The sequence below is a fragment of the Anguilla rostrata genome, chromosome 18, assembly GCF_018555375.3.
Source record: "Anguilla rostrata isolate EN2019 chromosome 18, ASM1855537v3, whole genome shotgun sequence".
NCBI lineage: Eukaryota > Metazoa > Chordata > Actinopteri > Anguilliformes > Anguillidae > Anguilla > Anguilla rostrata.
The window spans coordinates 20,575,832-20,593,936 of record NC_057950.1 but is presented as its reverse complement, the minus strand read 5'-3'; the positions used below and the strand labels follow the sequence as shown (position 1 = coordinate 20,593,936).

At 40.2% G+C, this 18,105-nt stretch overlaps 1 protein-coding gene across 4 annotated transcripts in view; it reads left to right on the top strand.

The window, feature by feature from the left end:
- The window catches only part of grid1a (glutamate receptor, ionotropic, delta 1a), a 301,759-nt gene that overhangs the window by 244,575 nt on the left and 39,079 nt on the right, over window positions 1-18,105 (top strand). For all 4 annotated transcript variants that reach the window (XM_064317444.1, XM_064317441.1, XM_064317442.1 and 1 more), the window contains 2 exons: window positions 11,003-11,056; window positions 17,022-17,195. In XM_064317444.1, the coding sequence (XP_064173514.1) occupies window positions 11,003-11,056; window positions 17,022-17,195 (228 nt within the window). The remainder of the gene's footprint in view (window positions 1-11,002; window positions 11,057-17,021; window positions 17,196-18,105) is intronic.

Sequence of the window (18,105 nt, the reverse complement as noted above, 5' to 3'; positions counted from 1 at the left end):
GACCCTGTGGGCTGCAGCCACTTCTGTTAGTCCAGGCTGCTCCCATCAGTTCCGAGCAGGAGATTTATCATATTTATAAATTCACATGCAATGCAAAGTAGGTTTGCCTCAGAATGAGTCCTATTCACAGCTGTGTGAGTAGCACACCAGCATTTTTGCTTTTGTTGATTGAGCCTATGCACACATCTCTTCATCTCCAGCCTTATTTTTTGGCAGTGAAGGGCATCCCTTCTCCCTAAATGAAAGACTTGGCAGAGTGGATGTATATGTTGAAAGGGAAAATGGCATCTTTTCAGATACATGGATCCACAAAGATGCAAGCCAGGACACATCATACTATGATTATTTACTGAAAGGCCTTGTTAGAGCTCAGCTTTATTAGACCACTGGTAATGACATGAAAATGGTGGGATATTATTGGCTTATGGGGCCCATGCCACAACACTGCTGACCTTACAAATGCACTCATTTCTAGCTGAAAATTCTAGCCTCATTACCCTGCTTTCATTAACCCTGGGGAGGTCAGTAGCAAATGGCTAGTTAAAAAACCCACAAATCACAGAAATTATGATACTGTGTCAACATTGCTTGGGTATATGAATTAGTAATAATGAATAAAATTATTACTTGGGGGGTCAGTTTTGTTTATGATTTTGTTTTATTTATTTTCACTGGCTTTCTCTTACGTGTTTGTGACCAAATTGAATACTGTGATTATGATGAAGATGCTAAAAAAAACAGAATCTGTTCAGTTAACTGTATTTACAGTGATGCACACTGCAGCTCTTCAGCTAACTGTATTTACAGTGATGTGCACTGCAGCTGTTCGGTGTTCAATCTTATGGAGAATATTAGACCATTCCTCCTTACAAAACTGCTTCAGTTCATTGATACTTTGTGGATTTCTTGCATGAACTGCCCTCTTCGGGTCGTGCCACAACATTAGATTGAGGTCTGGACTCTGAGTTGGCCATTCCAAAACATTAATTTTTGTCTGTTTATCATTCTGTTATTGATTAACTCATGTGTTTTGGGCCATTGTCATGTGGCATCACCCAACATCTATTAAGCTTCAGGTGATGGACCACTACCCTGATATTCTCCTGTAAAATTTCTTGATACAGTTCTGAATTGTTTATTCCCTCAATGATTGCAAGCTGTTCAGGCCCTGAGGCGGCAAAGCAGCCCTAAAGCATGATGCTCCCTCCAGCCTGCTTCACAGTTGGGATGAGGTTTTGATGTTGGTGAGCAATGCTTTTTCCCTCCAAACATAGCATTGTGCATTTATGAAAAAAAGTTCAACTTTTGTTTCATCCATCCATAGAACATTGTCCCAGAAATGTTGTGGAACATCCAGGTAGTCTTTTGCAAACTTTAAATGTGCAGCAATGTTTTTTGGCGAGCGGTGGTGTACTCTCATGAATACCATTCTTGTTTAGCGTCTTTCTTATAGTGGACACATGGACAGAGACTTTAGCAAGGTCAAGAGATTTATGAAGGTTCTTTGCTGTTGTCAGATGGAGAGCAGCAACAATACAGAATTTCCTCCATTTGCAGAAAATGTATTTTATTATGGATTGATGTACACCCAGGCCTTTAGAAATACTTGTGTAGCCTTTCCCAGCTATTTTCATCTCTACAGTTCTTCTTCTAAGGTCCTCTGAAAATAGTTTTGATCAGGGCATGGTTCACCTGAACAGATGTTTCTTGAGAAAGTGCAGACTCTGTCAATAACTCTTTTTGTGTGCCTTTTATTATAGGGCAGGGCATCTCCAACCCACACCTCCAATCTCATCTTATTGATTGGAACACCTGACTCAAATTACTGTAGCTTTTGGAGAAGTCATTAGCCTAGAGGTTCACATACTTCTTCCAACCCTGACTGAGAATGTTTAAATGATGCATTCAGTATTGACGCGAAGAAGTACAATTATTTGTTTGTTATTCGGTTAAACAAATTGTGCTTGTCTATTATTGTGACTTAAACGAAGATCAGACCATGAGTAATTAATGCAGAAATCCAAGTATTTCCAAAGGGTTCACAAACTTTTTCTTGCAACTTTATTACCTGAAACAGATCTGAAAATGGCCCCCAGTATTCATTTGTGTAGGGCTGCCGGGCCCTGGAGCAACAAGCACAGTATGAACTGTGAAATTGAGTTCTCAGATGGGCCGTTGATCTTCCCTATCTCTTAGCAAACACCAGGCTGGACGCATGGAGGGCAGGCTGGCTTTGTGTGATGGGGGCCCATTATTTTCAGCTTGTCACTGCGAAGGGAAGATTTTAATTTGGCATTCAACTCAGGTGATGAGTGACATGTCACATACTGTGCACATGTAAAGGAAATACAAGTTATACAGAAAATATATAAACCATAAAGCTGTACCTTTCCCAAATTCATCTAACTTTTTTTATGGAAAGTTAATCTGTCATATTGATTCCATGTACTCAGCGTTGTCATGTTGTCATGAAACGATTTGGAAGGCATCAGTTTGAATGTTTTACTCCCATTTTAAACATTTTTAATCTGGGACTGATACATGCACAGTGTTTGGCGGTAATCCTTATGACTGCTCATACTTTTATGTTATTGAAGGTAAATGTGTGATTGCCTCCTATCGCATCAGTTGATCTTCATCTCATTTGCATGCTATAATGGCTAACATTATCTATTAGATGTAACAGCACACATAACATAAAGATCAGTATATCTGCCCAGCCTCTGCTACTTTGATGCCAGTGACTCAGAAATGAGTCAGGTGATTGAGTCATGATCACTTGAGAATTGGAATTCATGTGCACATGTACATCAATTACTTGTACCAAGTCATTTCAGATTACATTTCACCACTTGTTTGGAAACCTTCTAATAAAAAAAAATATTATTATTATTATTATTCCATTTTATTGTGCGACTGATTTTATATCAGCAAAATAGGACATCCAAAGTCAGGTCTTGGCTTCCCAAAGACACGTCTACTTGATGCTATCGGGCCTTCACCCTCCCCTCCTTTTCTTGCCCATATATCTAAGCGTAATTACTGTAGTATTGATTATGCTATCAATGTGAGGGGAACAAAATTTATTTTCTAACTTAAAGCTCTGCCTGAGAATGTGCATCCTGCATCCAACCGAGGGAGATACTGTAGGGGGTGTACATGTTCCTGACATGTTGAAAAAAGGGTTTTTAAAGCAATATGATATGCAAACCTGCATTGATCCAATGTTAAGTGTAGTGTCTAAGCATTTTTATTTAACCTTTATTTAACCCGGCTAGTCTCATTGAGATTGAATTCTCTTTTGCAAGAGAGACCTGGCAAGATGAGCAGCAGGACAAATTTTGCAGCATATAAAATAAGTTTACACCGCACACGGTACGTATAGTATTACAATGTAGAACAGCCTCAAAGTCTCGGAGGCACTTAAAATCATCCTCAAAATGATTATTCAGCAGATTTTTGAAAGCATTTGGAGAAACCTGCTCATCTAGTTTAAGAGTTGTCTGTAATTTGTTGCATGATCGAGGCGTACAATAATTAAAATCCCTTTTCCCCTTCTCAGTCCTTACTGCTTGTACAACAAATAAAATTAAGCATTTGAACAGGGGGTGAATATGTTACACATTTCAAACAAACTGACATTTGATGGAGTCTGCTGTAGAATAGATTTGTAAACAGAAGTGAACCAGTGCTTTAGTCTCCTGGTGGGTAATGGGGTCCAATTAGTCCAATGAGTTGTAAACCATAGCTTACAACTCACAATGATAGGTAAGATGTCTTGTATTTGTAATTCACCTTTTTACGCCATGATGGACAGTATCTAAGGTTTTAAGTGCAGATTCTGATGCCTGCATGCATGTCTCTATATGGAGAGAGAGAGAGAGAGAGAGAGAGAGAGGAACGTAGCAAGAACTAACTCTTTCCTTGTTGAGTGAGAAAAACAGGGCTAATTTCTAAAGAAAAATCCTAGCTTTATTCTCAGTATTTTTTGTAAGGATATCAGGGTACTTATTAAAATGTATATCTTCATCCAAACAAATTCCTAATTTTCAATAGTTTGGTCCTCAAGTGTTTTATGTGGATATTCTTCGGTAGTTCACTGTGTGCTCTTTTCCTCAGTTTTCCCACAAATTTAACCTGCTTTTCACCAGAACGGGATTTAATCATAAGGAACCAAAGGGCTTATTTCCACATGATTACCGCTTTATATGCATTTTCAGGTTTCTTGAAAATGGGAAATGTGTTTGAAAATGAATTCTGGTGCATTAGAGCAGGCACACATCAATCAGCGGGCGCAGGAAAGGCTGCATAACCCTGGAGGAACATAAAACATTTCCTTTGGATTTATTTTGCAAGTTTGAGTCACTCAAGGTGCTTTTAACACAAAGCTGACAAATACCAATGACAGCAGAAAGTGATCCCATCTGTAGACTCCCCCCCCCCCCCCCCATATTTACCACACAAATATTATTCCCATTGTAAAAGCGTCTGCTGATTTAGAGTTTAGATGGTGGGAGCTCCCAGGGCGTCGCGCGGTGTTGACGTTGCGGGGCAGCTCATGAGCCGTGTGAAATGGTCTCGATTGTGATGGGCAGGCGCGCCGCAGGTAATGGAGCTGGCGCAAAAGTGGAGCCGAACAGAAACAAACAAACAAAAGCTCTTGCACCTCAGATTCCGGATCACAACGAGCATATGGAGAATGATAATTACGTTACAAGGGCCAAATCCACATCCTGCGCTTAAGTGCATTTTCTGTGTAACTCACCACTGAAAGAGTCTGGATTCGGCCCAGCGGATTTATCGAGCCATGACACGCGATCGGTGACCGGCAGATTTTGGCCGATGTGTATTCGGGTTTTATGATGTAAGAACTGTGAGCAGGGTCCAGGCGCAAGCTGCATTGGAATGCTGCTGCTGTATCTTTCTAAAAACGTCAGCCGTCTGGAAACAATACAAAGTGTGTGAAGCAGAAGGTCTGTTTTTTTCAAGACTAGTAGCTTCACCAAGACATCTATGGGCCATATCAAGATAGGCTACAGGTTCCATGTGCCTTCAAGCAAGTCCAGTTTTCATAAACTGGAAAGTGAAAATGAATGTGAATATTGAAATTTATTTGTCGAAATTAAAAATAATTCTGTCTGAACTTGCAGAATTGACAGTAAGCTACACTATTCTGTGCGCACATATATTTAATTTAGCTCTTTGTCTGTGTATTCCTGTTCAGATAAATATAGTTGGCCGTCAAAGTGAAGAGGCTCGACAAGATCGTTGTAATCATCTGATGAACAAGTAGCTAGTGCAACATGTTCAGGATTTAGATTTTCAACATTATCTTATAAAGGTAATCCACGTTAAAGGTAAAACACGTTGACTCTACTTGCTCCTTTTGAGGAGCTTACTAGAGAAATCGACTCTTCTGCAGTGACTGCGGCAGATGTCATTCCGTCCATCGTTGCACTGAAATGTGTCTCCTAAGAGAAAATGCTGACGCAGATCATGGTGTAAAGCCGTGAAAATTCACTCTTCTGGAAAATTCACTCTTCTGGAAAATTCACTCTTCTGGAAAATTCACTCTTCTGGAAAATTCACTCTTCTGGAAAATTCACTCTATAATGAAAATTCACTATTGAAAATTATCTCTGAACAGTTGAGAACCAAGAGCAATGAATCAATCCTTTGTTTTTTGTAAAAATATTACATTAATAAAATAAATAAATAAATAAATAAATAAATAAATAAATAAATAAATAAATAAATAAATAACAAATAAAAATTCAGGATTGATGCACCCCAAATATATATTCTAGGCTTTTGATTGCCTTTGGAGTCTGGTATTGGCATTTCTCAAGTCAAGGAAGGTCAGGGAAGCGATTATGAGGCTGAGAAATGGACAGTCAGAGACATAGGCAAAACCTTAGGCTTACCAAAATCAACTGTTTGGAACATCATTAAAAAGAGAGCTCAGTAATTGCACAGGGTCTGGCAGGCCAAGTAAGACCTCTTGATAGTCGAATAATTCTCACCATAATTAAGAAAAAAACCCTAACACGTGTCTGACAGATCAAAAACACACTCTTCAGATGTTTCAGTGACTCCTGTCCACAGAAGACTTCATGAACAGGACGATAGAGGTTCCACTACAAGATTCAAACCACTAGTTAACCATGAAAACAGGATGGCCAGGTGACACTTTGCTAAGAAATACTTAAAAGATGCCTGCAGAGTTCTGGAAAAAAAAGTATTCTGTTTTTGCGGCTGAGACCAAGATTCACTTGTATCAGAGTGATCGCAAGGGCAAAGTGTGGAGGTCAAAAGGAACTGCCTGTGGAGGCAGTGAGGCCAGGAAGAAGCACCAGCACCTGAACTAAGAGCTGGGTTGAGTAGGTGATGAGGATGAGACAGATTCTCCAGATGTTATACAGGATTAACTGGCAAGCTTAACACAGTGTTAATAATATGTTCAGCATGGGGGAGGACTTGGCTGAGAAGTACAGCATCGCTATTGTAGCCCGGTTGAGCTTTAGGCAGTGGATTGTTATGCAGCTTAAGTATGTATATATGTATATTTGCATGCACACACATGCACGCACACACATACACACACACACACACACACACACACTCAAATAGCTGAGCGGCTTTTTACGCTCCATTAGGCTTTACATAGCTACTCCACCACCGTGAATTGTGAGATTCTGCATCTAATTTCTAGGTGCATCCTGGATATACCAGTCAGTCTGTGTTACCATAGTAACATTGTGTCTACCTTTCCCAGGTCCTGTAGAGAATGGAAAAGGTCTGTTACATCAGTCTGCATAGAAGTAATAGTCAAAATTAAAGCACATTACCTGAATCTTAACAACCAATCTGTAGAGCTCTCTGAAAGGGAACTTGCCTGCCTGCTGTCAATAATGTTGTGTATTCATAGCGCTGTCAGAGTGCTGGCTATACAGTTAAGAGCAGAGCAGAGATATTTCTGTAGCTAGCTAGTTGCCTAGAAAAACAAACAAGAATGGCATAGAAAAATCTGCCGAAATGACCAGTTCTGCCTTTGACTACAATTGCATATACTGATTTTTTTTTTAAAAACAAAGAAAAGAAAGAGTGTTGAAGAAAAGCTTATGCCCAAAAAGGAATTGAACAAAGTGAGAGACAAGACTCGAGTGAATAGCGGTTAGGCTTTTCAGCCATGGCAAGAGCTCAGGGATGTGAAGGGCTTCAAGTGACACTGACTTTGTAGTATTTATGCTGGACAGATAATTAACTTGCTTGTTCTATTTTTTTATTTTTTTGGAATTTGTTATCACCCCAAACTGTGTAACCGGCATAGCTAGAACATGTTAGCTAGTTAGCTGATGTATTTAACCCACTGTTTACATTATAGCTATGCTGTAGTCTACATTAGGTGTTACTGTATCTTGTAGCTTATCTGTAGTTTGCTAGCTATGTTTATAGCTATCTATGCTGTTCAAGCAAAAAATAAATAAATAAATCACACACTCAAGTTCCAGATGCATTTAGTAGTTTATTTTACTGACATTCTGCCCGTAACTTCATCTGTGTCTCATACAAAAATGCCCATGTTTGCATTTATTGACTTTAATCCATATCCTGTAATCCTGTAAATAAAAAAAAATATAGCTATGTTCATTGTTTACATTCATTATGGCATTTTCTGCTTGTGCAGAAACCATGATCCACTGCACTTTCCCTACTTCATGCAGCATGCATGCATGTGTTTGGAGGGCAGGGCTTTGGAGGGACAGTGTGGGAGGGGGTGGAACGTTGTTTTCCAAAAGAGTGTGTGCGTCTGCGTGTGTGTGTCAAAGAAGACTATGCTAACAATGTCCTTTCTGGGTTATCTCAAATAAATTCATAATATTCACGCATGATCTGTGATCTGTTGTTTACTATCCACTCAGTGGATATTTTCCAGTGTGTGAACATTGCAGTCGAATGGTCGAAGTTTAATTACAAAGGCCTGATGTGCAAATCTTGAGAGGATGAAAAAAGTTAGCTCTAATTTGTCAGCCAGTAGACATGCTGTGAGTTCTGTTTTGTGCAGATTCGCACAACGTGAGGTGAGGTGCAGTTTAGGCGGATGAAATCAATGAAGACATCTTTGTATGCGCGTGCGCGCGCGTGCGTGTGCATTTGTGTGTGTGTGTTTACTGTATGCCATGCTACATGTGTGGCTATCTTATTCAATGATAATAAACATACCAAAAATTTGTCAGACCACGTCAAGACTTGTGACTGCTTGGGATCAATAACGTCAGTGACATTAGAACACTGCTGAGAGAGGAATAATCTAAGGGCCTGGAGTGAGCAGTATGGTAATGCAGCATATGTAAACAGCCTTTTCTCTTTCACAGTAATCACAACCCTGCAGTAGAAGTGCAGTCAGTATGCAGAGGACCTCTCACATTGCTGCTTGGTTCCAATGTTCTAGGAACAAGCTGACTTTGCTTTAGCACTGCCTTGGATCCTGACATACTTATAATAACATGTCAATAGAATTCTGCACTGAATACGTTGTCTTCACTCTAGTGATCTCAGTGTAAAAATGCTTAAAGCTGTTTTGGGGAGCCCCTCTTTGAAAATAGGCTTCAACCAGTGACAGAATTGTAAAATAATAAATAACTCACAAGATGGCTTCTCACCCTGGGAGACCTTTTTTTTTTTACATGTACTGGCTGTAATTTCATGAAGGTCCTGCCCCTCTCTTTCTCTCTGGTCAATCACAGCAATTCAAATTTGCATAAAGATTAGCAATAGAATGATTTGGGTTTTGACATGGGGTTTAAGTCCTTGATTTACACAATGACTTGTTTTCACTATTACCTTATGGTATTCTAAAGCTCAGATCAGTATTAACATTATGAAACAATATACACTGTGTCTAATCAATAGACTGAATAAATAAACGTATGTGCTTTCATCAACACTCAACATGGTAATGATATTCAGTAAGATTTTAGCTGACCTGATTGCCATTTGAAGACTCTACATTGACTGCTACATTCCTGTCAGCTGATGTGACAACCACCTTGTAAACATTAACAGAGCACCCACACAAGCTAAATGCGCATTTTTACAGCAGTGTTCTGTTTTCACATTGAGATTTCCACTGTGTTTTGATGTAGTTGTGCATTATCGAAAGTAACATAGGAATGATGAATCCGAGCGCAATTCATCTTTCCTATGTTGCGTCCACACCAGAAAACAATTTACACAGGAATCATTTTGACATCATTCTCTTCTGAGTGTCCTCATTCTTTCTTTCAAGGTATACCTTGTTGAGGAAAAAAAAACTATATTTCTGGTGCATGCATTATCAAACTCAATGGAGACTCAGCAATTGTGGCATGTCATAGCCAGTCATGGTCCTCAAACAAATTGGCGGCTATGAGAGACAGCTGAAGTCATCTTGCCAAAGCCTTGAATCCAAAGTAAATTCATGGAAAAGCTTTCTCCCCCACAGTCTGATTAAAATTGCTCTCATTAGATGTCAGTGTCAGGCAGAGGTCGCTATTTCAAATGATACTGGTTATTTCATTTTCATGTCATTTGTTTGGAGATGCCAATGTCAGATTGTTGTTTTGGCACTCTGCACTTTTCCATAAATCCAGAAACCTTTTCAATGTCGACAGTCACAGCGCCATGGTCATGTTCATCGCCAGAACACAAACTATCCAGATCAGAAATGTTGTCGTTGTCTTTGCCATGGTCAGATTCAGAATCAGAGTAATTACCATCATGCATGTACTCCAAGATAAACGAGTCCATTAGATCTCCACTGTTGATTGTCCTACCAGCAGCGAAAAGCTTGTTAACAGCAGTAGCAACAGGTTGAGCGGCCGCCATTGTATTGTATAATTGAATGCTGATAAAAAGCACAGGTTTAGGTTTTGTTTTTTTATTTTTATTTTTATTTTTTGCAGTTTTGAGTGACTTATAGTGTAATGTCACTGAAGAATGCAAGAAAATGTTTCACCATACATATTCTCTAATAATTTGAGCAAAAAATTAGACATGCAACAATGGTAGGTATTTGACTTTATTGATCAGTGTAGTCATTTTCTGTATCTTGATACGGAAAAAACTTTCTGTGTCATATTCATATTTTCATCCTTCTGAGAGTGGAGTTATTTTAAGATTGTACCATGCTGCGTAATAGACCTAGCTCCACCCGAACGCACAAAATCGAGTTTTGGTTTTTCTCTTCCAAAATTAGACCCTGTGATCAACTTTCTGGCGCCCCGGCAGGGTGTAATAAATGAGAGTGCTTTCAGGCGTGATCAATCTCCGAGCCTCGGAGACGAGCGGAAACATGGGGGGAAGCAGTGGCATCAATCAAGCAAAAGAAAACAAGTTTAGAAATAAAAACAATAATGCGTTCCTCACAGCTGAGTAAGGCTCTAAAGACAGGGATCGCATCTGACAGCTCATGAGGGGGTATGCAAACAGCATCACTGACCTGTTTACCTTCAGAAGCTGGCTGGGATGTGGACCCCGCAGATATTGACGCCTTGAGATGCAGGAAGTCACTTTGCTGTCATGGCTGTGTTTGTTGTTTAGATGCCCCAGCATTCTGTGCACAGGTGCTGGATAAACACCAATTGCGGGTGATAGACAGCAGGCTTCGTGCAGTTCATTTGTTGTGGATTTCACTTTTTTTGTAAAATTCTTTTCCTCCTTTTTTCTTAGAACGGGGGGTGGGGGGGGGGGGGTAGGCAGCATAATAGTTAGGGTACTGGGCTTGCAACTCTAAGGTTGTCGGTTTGATGCCCAGCTATGTAAATGGATTATGTATGAAGGATGTAAGCTGTGTAAGCCACTCAATGCCTAAAATGTGAAAGTGCAGGCTTAACAGGATCAGCCACCCAACAGCCGCCGAGGTGGATTTATTATCTCCATGACCACTGAGCGCCCCTCTGTCCCTGGACTGACTTGCTCTCTCTCTCTCTCTCTCTCTCTCTCTCTCTGTCTCTCATTGCAGGCAGTTGAAACCAATCTGGCCTCCAAGGACAGCCACTGGGTGTTTGTAAATGAGGTAAGAGCGAGGGCCTTGTCTCTGAATCATGACAAATCCGTGATCTCTGATTCTGCATCTTAAATTAAAATTTAAAATTTGTTTTATTAACACAAGTCCACAAGCCTTGAAGATGTATTGTTCTGGCCGGTCTGCAGCTTTGCGCATTTGCACATGGGGAAACATGCGCACGCTCACATGCACGCACGCTTACGCACACACTCAGACACACGTGCACACATACGTGTACATTTCCCTTATTGAAATAGATTTTGCTTTTCGCAGCGTATGGATTTTGCCATCATGCTATGGTTTTATTACTGCCTCTGCACCTTCACAGCATCCATCTTGTTTTCTTCATCTGCCTGTCTGCTGGCTGACTGGCCTCGAGAGCAGTCCCAGGTCCAGATTGCCCAACACACGTGATCTTGCTCTGAAATAAGAACCATTCGCATTGACTCCGGTTGCTTTGTGGGTCTCCATAAATCACTTGATGTTTTGACTCCTATGGAGATGTACACCCTGTAGGCGTGCCTCAGGACCACTTTAATGAAAGCGTCTTACATCATATTCCGCTCATTAAATGCACACAGAAATGAAAGGAATGAAATGGCGAGCTAATGACTCAGGTGTGCCAAAATATGACAAGTCGTGATGAACGACACACAAAAGGGCAATTCGGCCTCTTTCATTCGGGTTTTCTGAAATGCATGCAGAACAGAAATGTGTCTCGTCCTGAGCTGTGGAGAGAAACTCAATATGCCTTCCCGCTGAATTTTTCCCATCAGAAGATTGATTTTCCTGTCACCAAATTAGCATTTTTTTTTGTTGTTTGTTTGAATGCTCTGCATCTGGGATTATTACTGATACTACATTCACTCACTGTTAGGATGTGCGTGTGAAACAGAGGAGGCTGATGATAAGTAAAAGGCTTTGGATCAGAATGTATGAGATTACGGTGGTCAGAATTTTTTTATATGAGATGACTATTTAAAGTCTTTAATGGGATTCATTCGAAAGAGTTGAACAGGAAGCGCCATCTCTGAACCTAGCTCTATGTGTTGTTAGATTGAACATGTCATGCAGAGCTATCTAACAAGGCCCTGGGACAATAATGACTACAGTCATTTATTTAACATTTCCAAATGATTACTGACCTGACCTAGGAAGAATGTATTTTTATTATTCTTTGCTCAGCAGAATGCCGAATGCAGCTGCATGTATACGCCTGTGTGTGTGTGTGTGTGTGTGTGCGTCTGCGTGTGTGTGTGTGTGTTTGTCTATGTGTTTGTGTGTGTGTGTGTGTGTGTGTGTGTGTGTCTGTGTGTGGAGAGAGAATAATCACTAGCACTTATGCAGTGTATCCTTAAAGGGCCCTGTGCCTTTTTATTTGAATGATTGGGCACCATTATTTCAATGTTCATTCCTAATTGCCATACAGCAGCCAACTGTGTTCGGTTTACAGACTGACAAGGCTGATTTTGAACTAACAGACTTCCATTTAGTAGATTACTCAGATATGCTCTTATTTATACAGTAAAAAGAATGGCCTTATGGTAACATCGTATTAGATATTCAGTCATCACCTGAAATGCCTCCTCTCTGGCCTAGTTCTCTCAGTCTGTTTAATGCCATTGCTTTGCCGCATTCAAACATTCCACTTCCCAATTAGAGAGGGATGGCCTAAAGTCATTAGGTCTGATGGCAGAAGACTTTGGATCTGAGTTAATGGTTTGTTAATGTCCCCTCTCTTTTAATATTGAACAAGTTTCAGGATATTGTCAGCTTCATGGCACTTATGAATGAGCAGAGACGTTGAGAGATGGGTATGTCAGGGCAACACAGCATGGACAAAGAGATTTGTCCATCTGTTTGCACAGTTTTATTGTGTGTAGTTATATGTTTGCCTGTGTACTGTAGTTACAGTATATGGTGTTGCACTGTCAAGTTGTGCAGTTCTGTGAACTTGAAAGAGGAAGTGGGAATTATTTGTTGGTATGGCTGTATTATTATTATTATTATTATTATTATTATTATTATTATTAATAATTACAGCCATGGAATATTTATTTATAGTACATCAAAAGTATTATAGGACATAAATACAAAAAGGAAAAAAGTGCAAGAAAATCATTCATGCAAAAAATAAATATTCAAATTCTTGACACTGAATATTTTAGTATTAAAGCAAAACAGAAGACACAACACTAGGCATAAAATCTAAATAATTTTCTAGCCTGGCATAGGGAGTCTGTTGTTTTGTTCCTGAGGCAAAGTGATCAGACAGAAGGTAAAATTGAAATCAGCTATAACTGGTGGCAAAACACAACAAGTTCAGCTCTGTATTCTCAGGTTAAGTTGAGTATCACTGAGAGTGCATTCCGGCGATATTACCAGACAGATATAATAATATGGGTCTTACACTAGTACAGATCTTCGAGTAGGATTTAAATAAGGCCAGGTTACACGTGAAAGCAGTAGCTTCTGTAATGACAAAACAAAACAAACAAACAAACAAAAAAATGCTGTTCAAAAAATTAGAAGTGTTGCCAAAGTTCCCACTGGACCTCATCAAGTATCGAGGGAATCTCATCTAGCCAACCATCCAGAGCCATGCCTTTCACTTCTGACAAGATAAATATGTCCCATCCTTCATCAGAGTCTTTATCCGTGCATATTTCACACAGCTGGGGATCGAGGGAAGTAGAAGGATCTTGGTAAGGGGTGCTGTGCCATGCGATGAAGCACGTGGTGGGTGGGGATTTAAATCTCTGGGGATTACTGCCCCTGTCCCCGCTGGGTGTCCCCCAAGTTTGTTGTGATTGCGGCCGGGCTGGATGCCGGTGGACGGGGAGGATCCATCTACTCTGGCCCGACTTCTGCTCCGAGGCTGACGCGCAGGGGCGGGGGGATGGCGGGGGGGGTTGGTCTCATTCCGCAGTAATAAAAATCGGCTTGGCCAGTCCGCCCTGCTGTCAGCTGCAACAGTGACGGGAAAGGTAATCAGCTGATGCATTTAAGTTAGGAGAGGGTGAGGTCAGCCTGCATGCGCTCCGATGAAGCCGTAATTGGACCCGGGTGCGTTTGACGGGACGGCTGAATATTTGTTGTGGCAGGAATTTGCTAATGTCCATGTCTGTCATGTTTATAGACAGAGAAATGTCTGCATGGCAATGCAGATAGACTTATTTATTTAAATATTTTCTTATTTTTAACAAACGAGAGGTCTACTCTGGTTATAAAGGCACCCGTGATGCACATTTAAATTTGCATCATTCATTTAAATCTGTTTAAATCAACAATTTAAATCTGTATCTAACATTTCTTATGTGCATATAAACATTTAAATATATGTTGAATAACTAATTTAAATTTTCAGTACACAATCCTCTATTTGCATGAGAGTATTTACCTTAGGGAGATACTCATAGCATCAGTTCTAGTTGTATGGTCTGCCAAAAGTACTCCAGTTTATCGTTATCCAAAGGGGACCACTATGCATTTACTGACCAAATGGAAGTCTGTTGTGGATACAATGGAACACAAACGCAGCAGCCCATCCAAGTCAAATGTTTATTTAAGAAATAACAGCTGAAATATCACTGAAATGTTTTTGGAACACACTAGACTAAACTTCAATATGTTCTCGAGACACAGAAGAGGTTATACTCTACCCTGTAGCTGTGTCATGTCTAAAATTGAGCTGCACATTCTTCCTTTTAAATCAGCACTGTTATCCAAGGTTCCCATTTGGGTAGGGCAGCAGAGAGAAAGTTTCCTGATGATAATGGATGAGCTTACTCTACAGCATAAACATGGTCATCAAGCTTAGTTTTCCTCTGCCCAATTTATATTTTTTCATTTACATTTTCGGAGTAAATGCTAACCTTTGAAGTGTAATTTGCGCAACATTTGTGAAAGATGATTAATTTTACATCACTGGTGTTCTTGATTAAATGAGTGTCTTTACAGGTTCTGGGAAATTCTAGTGTTTTCTGGATGAGTATGAATGGATATTGCTGGATTTGGTCATTTTAAATATAAAGGAATATCTGACACCCATGTCTGTGTAGGCAGTAGACATATTCCTCACGGAACATCCCCATTTATGGGCAGCATCTCATATCTTGGCTAGATTTGTCATTCAGTTGAGACGCAGAAATTCAGCCGTCTTCGAGATCCGAAAGCCATGATGTCGAGATAAGAGCTTACTCATCTGAAACAAGTCTTGGATCAAAGTTTCAGTAAGCACATAAGCATCCGCCTCAACTTCTGAATCACAGGCTAAGGAGAAAAGTAACTATGCACAAGGCAGAACAATGATGCTTCTTTGAAATTCTGGTTCATCGATTGTGCAGTGGCAATCCAATACCCAGAGCCCCTGTATATAGCATTCAAAGCTTGCAATTGAGGACTTAAATCCTTAAAAAATGAAAAGACATTTTGAGATAAAATATTGTGATGGCTTGCTCAGGCAGGTGTTCAAATCTGATACAGTGTCTCAGTTGGTCCACCTGTTTGAGTGATAAGGCATCTATATTTCTTTCCATTTTGATTTAATTATTTCCAGGAGATTCATCCAGTTTCCATTGATCTTCACTGGATGAGAGATGAAAATTGCTCCACTTCAGTAAATTAAAAAAATAATGCCCTACGTGGGCCTACAGCTTGCTCTCCAGTCAGAATCAGCATGAGTCTGCTGAAGGCTCTGATGTCCAGTAATACCATGCAGTTAGGCATATGCATCAGTACTCAGATGATTTTGAAGAAGATGCAGCATTTTCTAATTTTACTGACTTTTCTAAAGGAGAGTTCCTTTTTGAAGCGCTGGACGGGCAGGTTGTCAGGGATTACAAAATGGCCCCGGGGTAAGTGAGAGGGGTGTGGCAGCAGATGGTGTCCCAAATATGACAGATGAGCAGGGCGAGGGGAAAGCTTATCTGTGACAACGCAGAGTCATTGTTTTATTCATTGATTTGTTGCTTGAGAACTCTCACTCGTATTAAAAATTTAAAGGTTCTGTAAATATCAGTGCAGGAGGTCCACTGAAGCATAGCGCTTTGAAGATGGATATTGGGGAGCTCGAGTCACAGTGAGGTGTCCATGTTTCAAAACCTCCTTAATTAGACAAACTTCACCAAGAATTCCAGAAGTTGTTAGTACTTTTTTGTTAAGCTGACATAAATATAGGCAATTTAGGTGTAATCAGTTTAGAAAGGAGAGCAGTAGGTCGAGGAGTTTGGAGTTTACCTGATAAAAAATGAGTTTACACGATCGCCTTATAATGTCAGTCTAAAAACAAGTCACCAGCAATCCCTTGAGAAAGTCTTTGCTGAAACATTTGGTTTTGTGCTGCCCTTGTGATTGATGATGCTATATGATTTTTCCGACACATTTGTTTGTATTTTTGTGGTGTTGCCCATCTGTTTTCTTCACCAAAGTCATTGCCCTTATGTAAACTGCTGTGCAAAATATTGATATATATATATAATATAGATCAGTAAAGCATAGTAAGGTCTTTGAATCCAAAACAAATACGTATTTGTCCCAGGTCTGAAATATATACATAGTACTGTATATTCAAATATATGGAATTAAAAATTGTCAATATTTTGCACAGCAGTGACAAATATTGCAGAAAAACATATTGCAGCCCATTTGGCCATATATTGTGAAGTGCTGCTGTATGTTCCTAATGTATTTAATTTCAATATGTTTTAAGTATATTCCATCTTTCTAAGGGTGAAAGCAGCCTATATGTAACCCATCCCCTCATAGCAAGGCAAACACACACACACACACATACACACACACACACACATTTTGTATGTTGGAGTATGTAACTATATTTCAGTATTCCTTAGTACTAACATTTTTAATATTTAAGACCCAGGCATGGGGAGCACTAGCAGATGATGCCTCGCCCATCCCCTGCCCAGCCTGCACGTATCGGGCGATGCTGACCCGTGTGGATTTCTCTCCACAGGAGATCAGCGACGCAGAGATCCTGGAGCTGGCCCACAGTGCTCTGGGGCGGATGACGGTCATTCGGCAGATCTTCCCCTTGTGGAGGGACAGCAATGTGCGCTGCATGAGGAACAACCACCGCATCTCCTCCTTACTCTGTGACCCTCAGGAGGGCTACCTGCAGTCCCTGGAGGTCAGTCAAACAGGGCTGAGTCTGAATGCAGCTGCTCACTATTTCACACTGTCTTCATCATCATCATCAGCATCATCAAACAATGTTGTTATAATCATAATCTTCATCTTCATCATCATCATCATCCCATGCTTCCATCATTATCATCATCATCATCACACACTGTCACCATCATCATCATCATCATTGTTGTCATCATCACTCTCCTGAATGATGTGTGTGTGTGTCCTGCTTTACTGGGTGTGTGTACATGCATGTGTGTGTGTGTGTGTGTGTGGGAGCAGCCATTATGTTTCCAGTACTTTGCCCTTTTGCAACCAAATGATTCAGGCAATATGATGAATCAGGGTGTGTCAGTTCACTCTGCACTTACAGTAGAACAAGCAATAGTGTGTTTAAATTTATCAAGAACAATTACAGGAAAAGTACAGGAAAAGATGTACTAAATGAAAATAATTTATTTTGCTTTCATGAAGTGCTCTAATGGTTGATTAAAAATGATTATGATTGACATGACTCACATGTACTTCAGAGTATATCTCAATGGGCCCAACCTTTAAGGTCTCACTCTCAGTCAGCAAACACCAAGAGCAAGAACTTGAACATGTGAAAAAAGGGGCATCCAAATTAGCTGTCATATTTTACTGAAGCTAGTGCACTGATATCTGCATTTAATTTGCTCGCTAACTAACATAGAAAGCCAATAATGGCTGACGACTGATTCCTTTCTTTAGCAGACAAACAGCACAGTGCATCTTTAATGGCTATCGATCATGATCTGTTGAGGTAATGGGCATCTGTAAAGGGCTGCAGTGAAGACGCGATGAAGGAGTCGTGAACAGCTCTGGGATAATTACCAATGAGGACATCATCAGACTGAGTGAATAACTCATAACTGAAGAATCTGCAC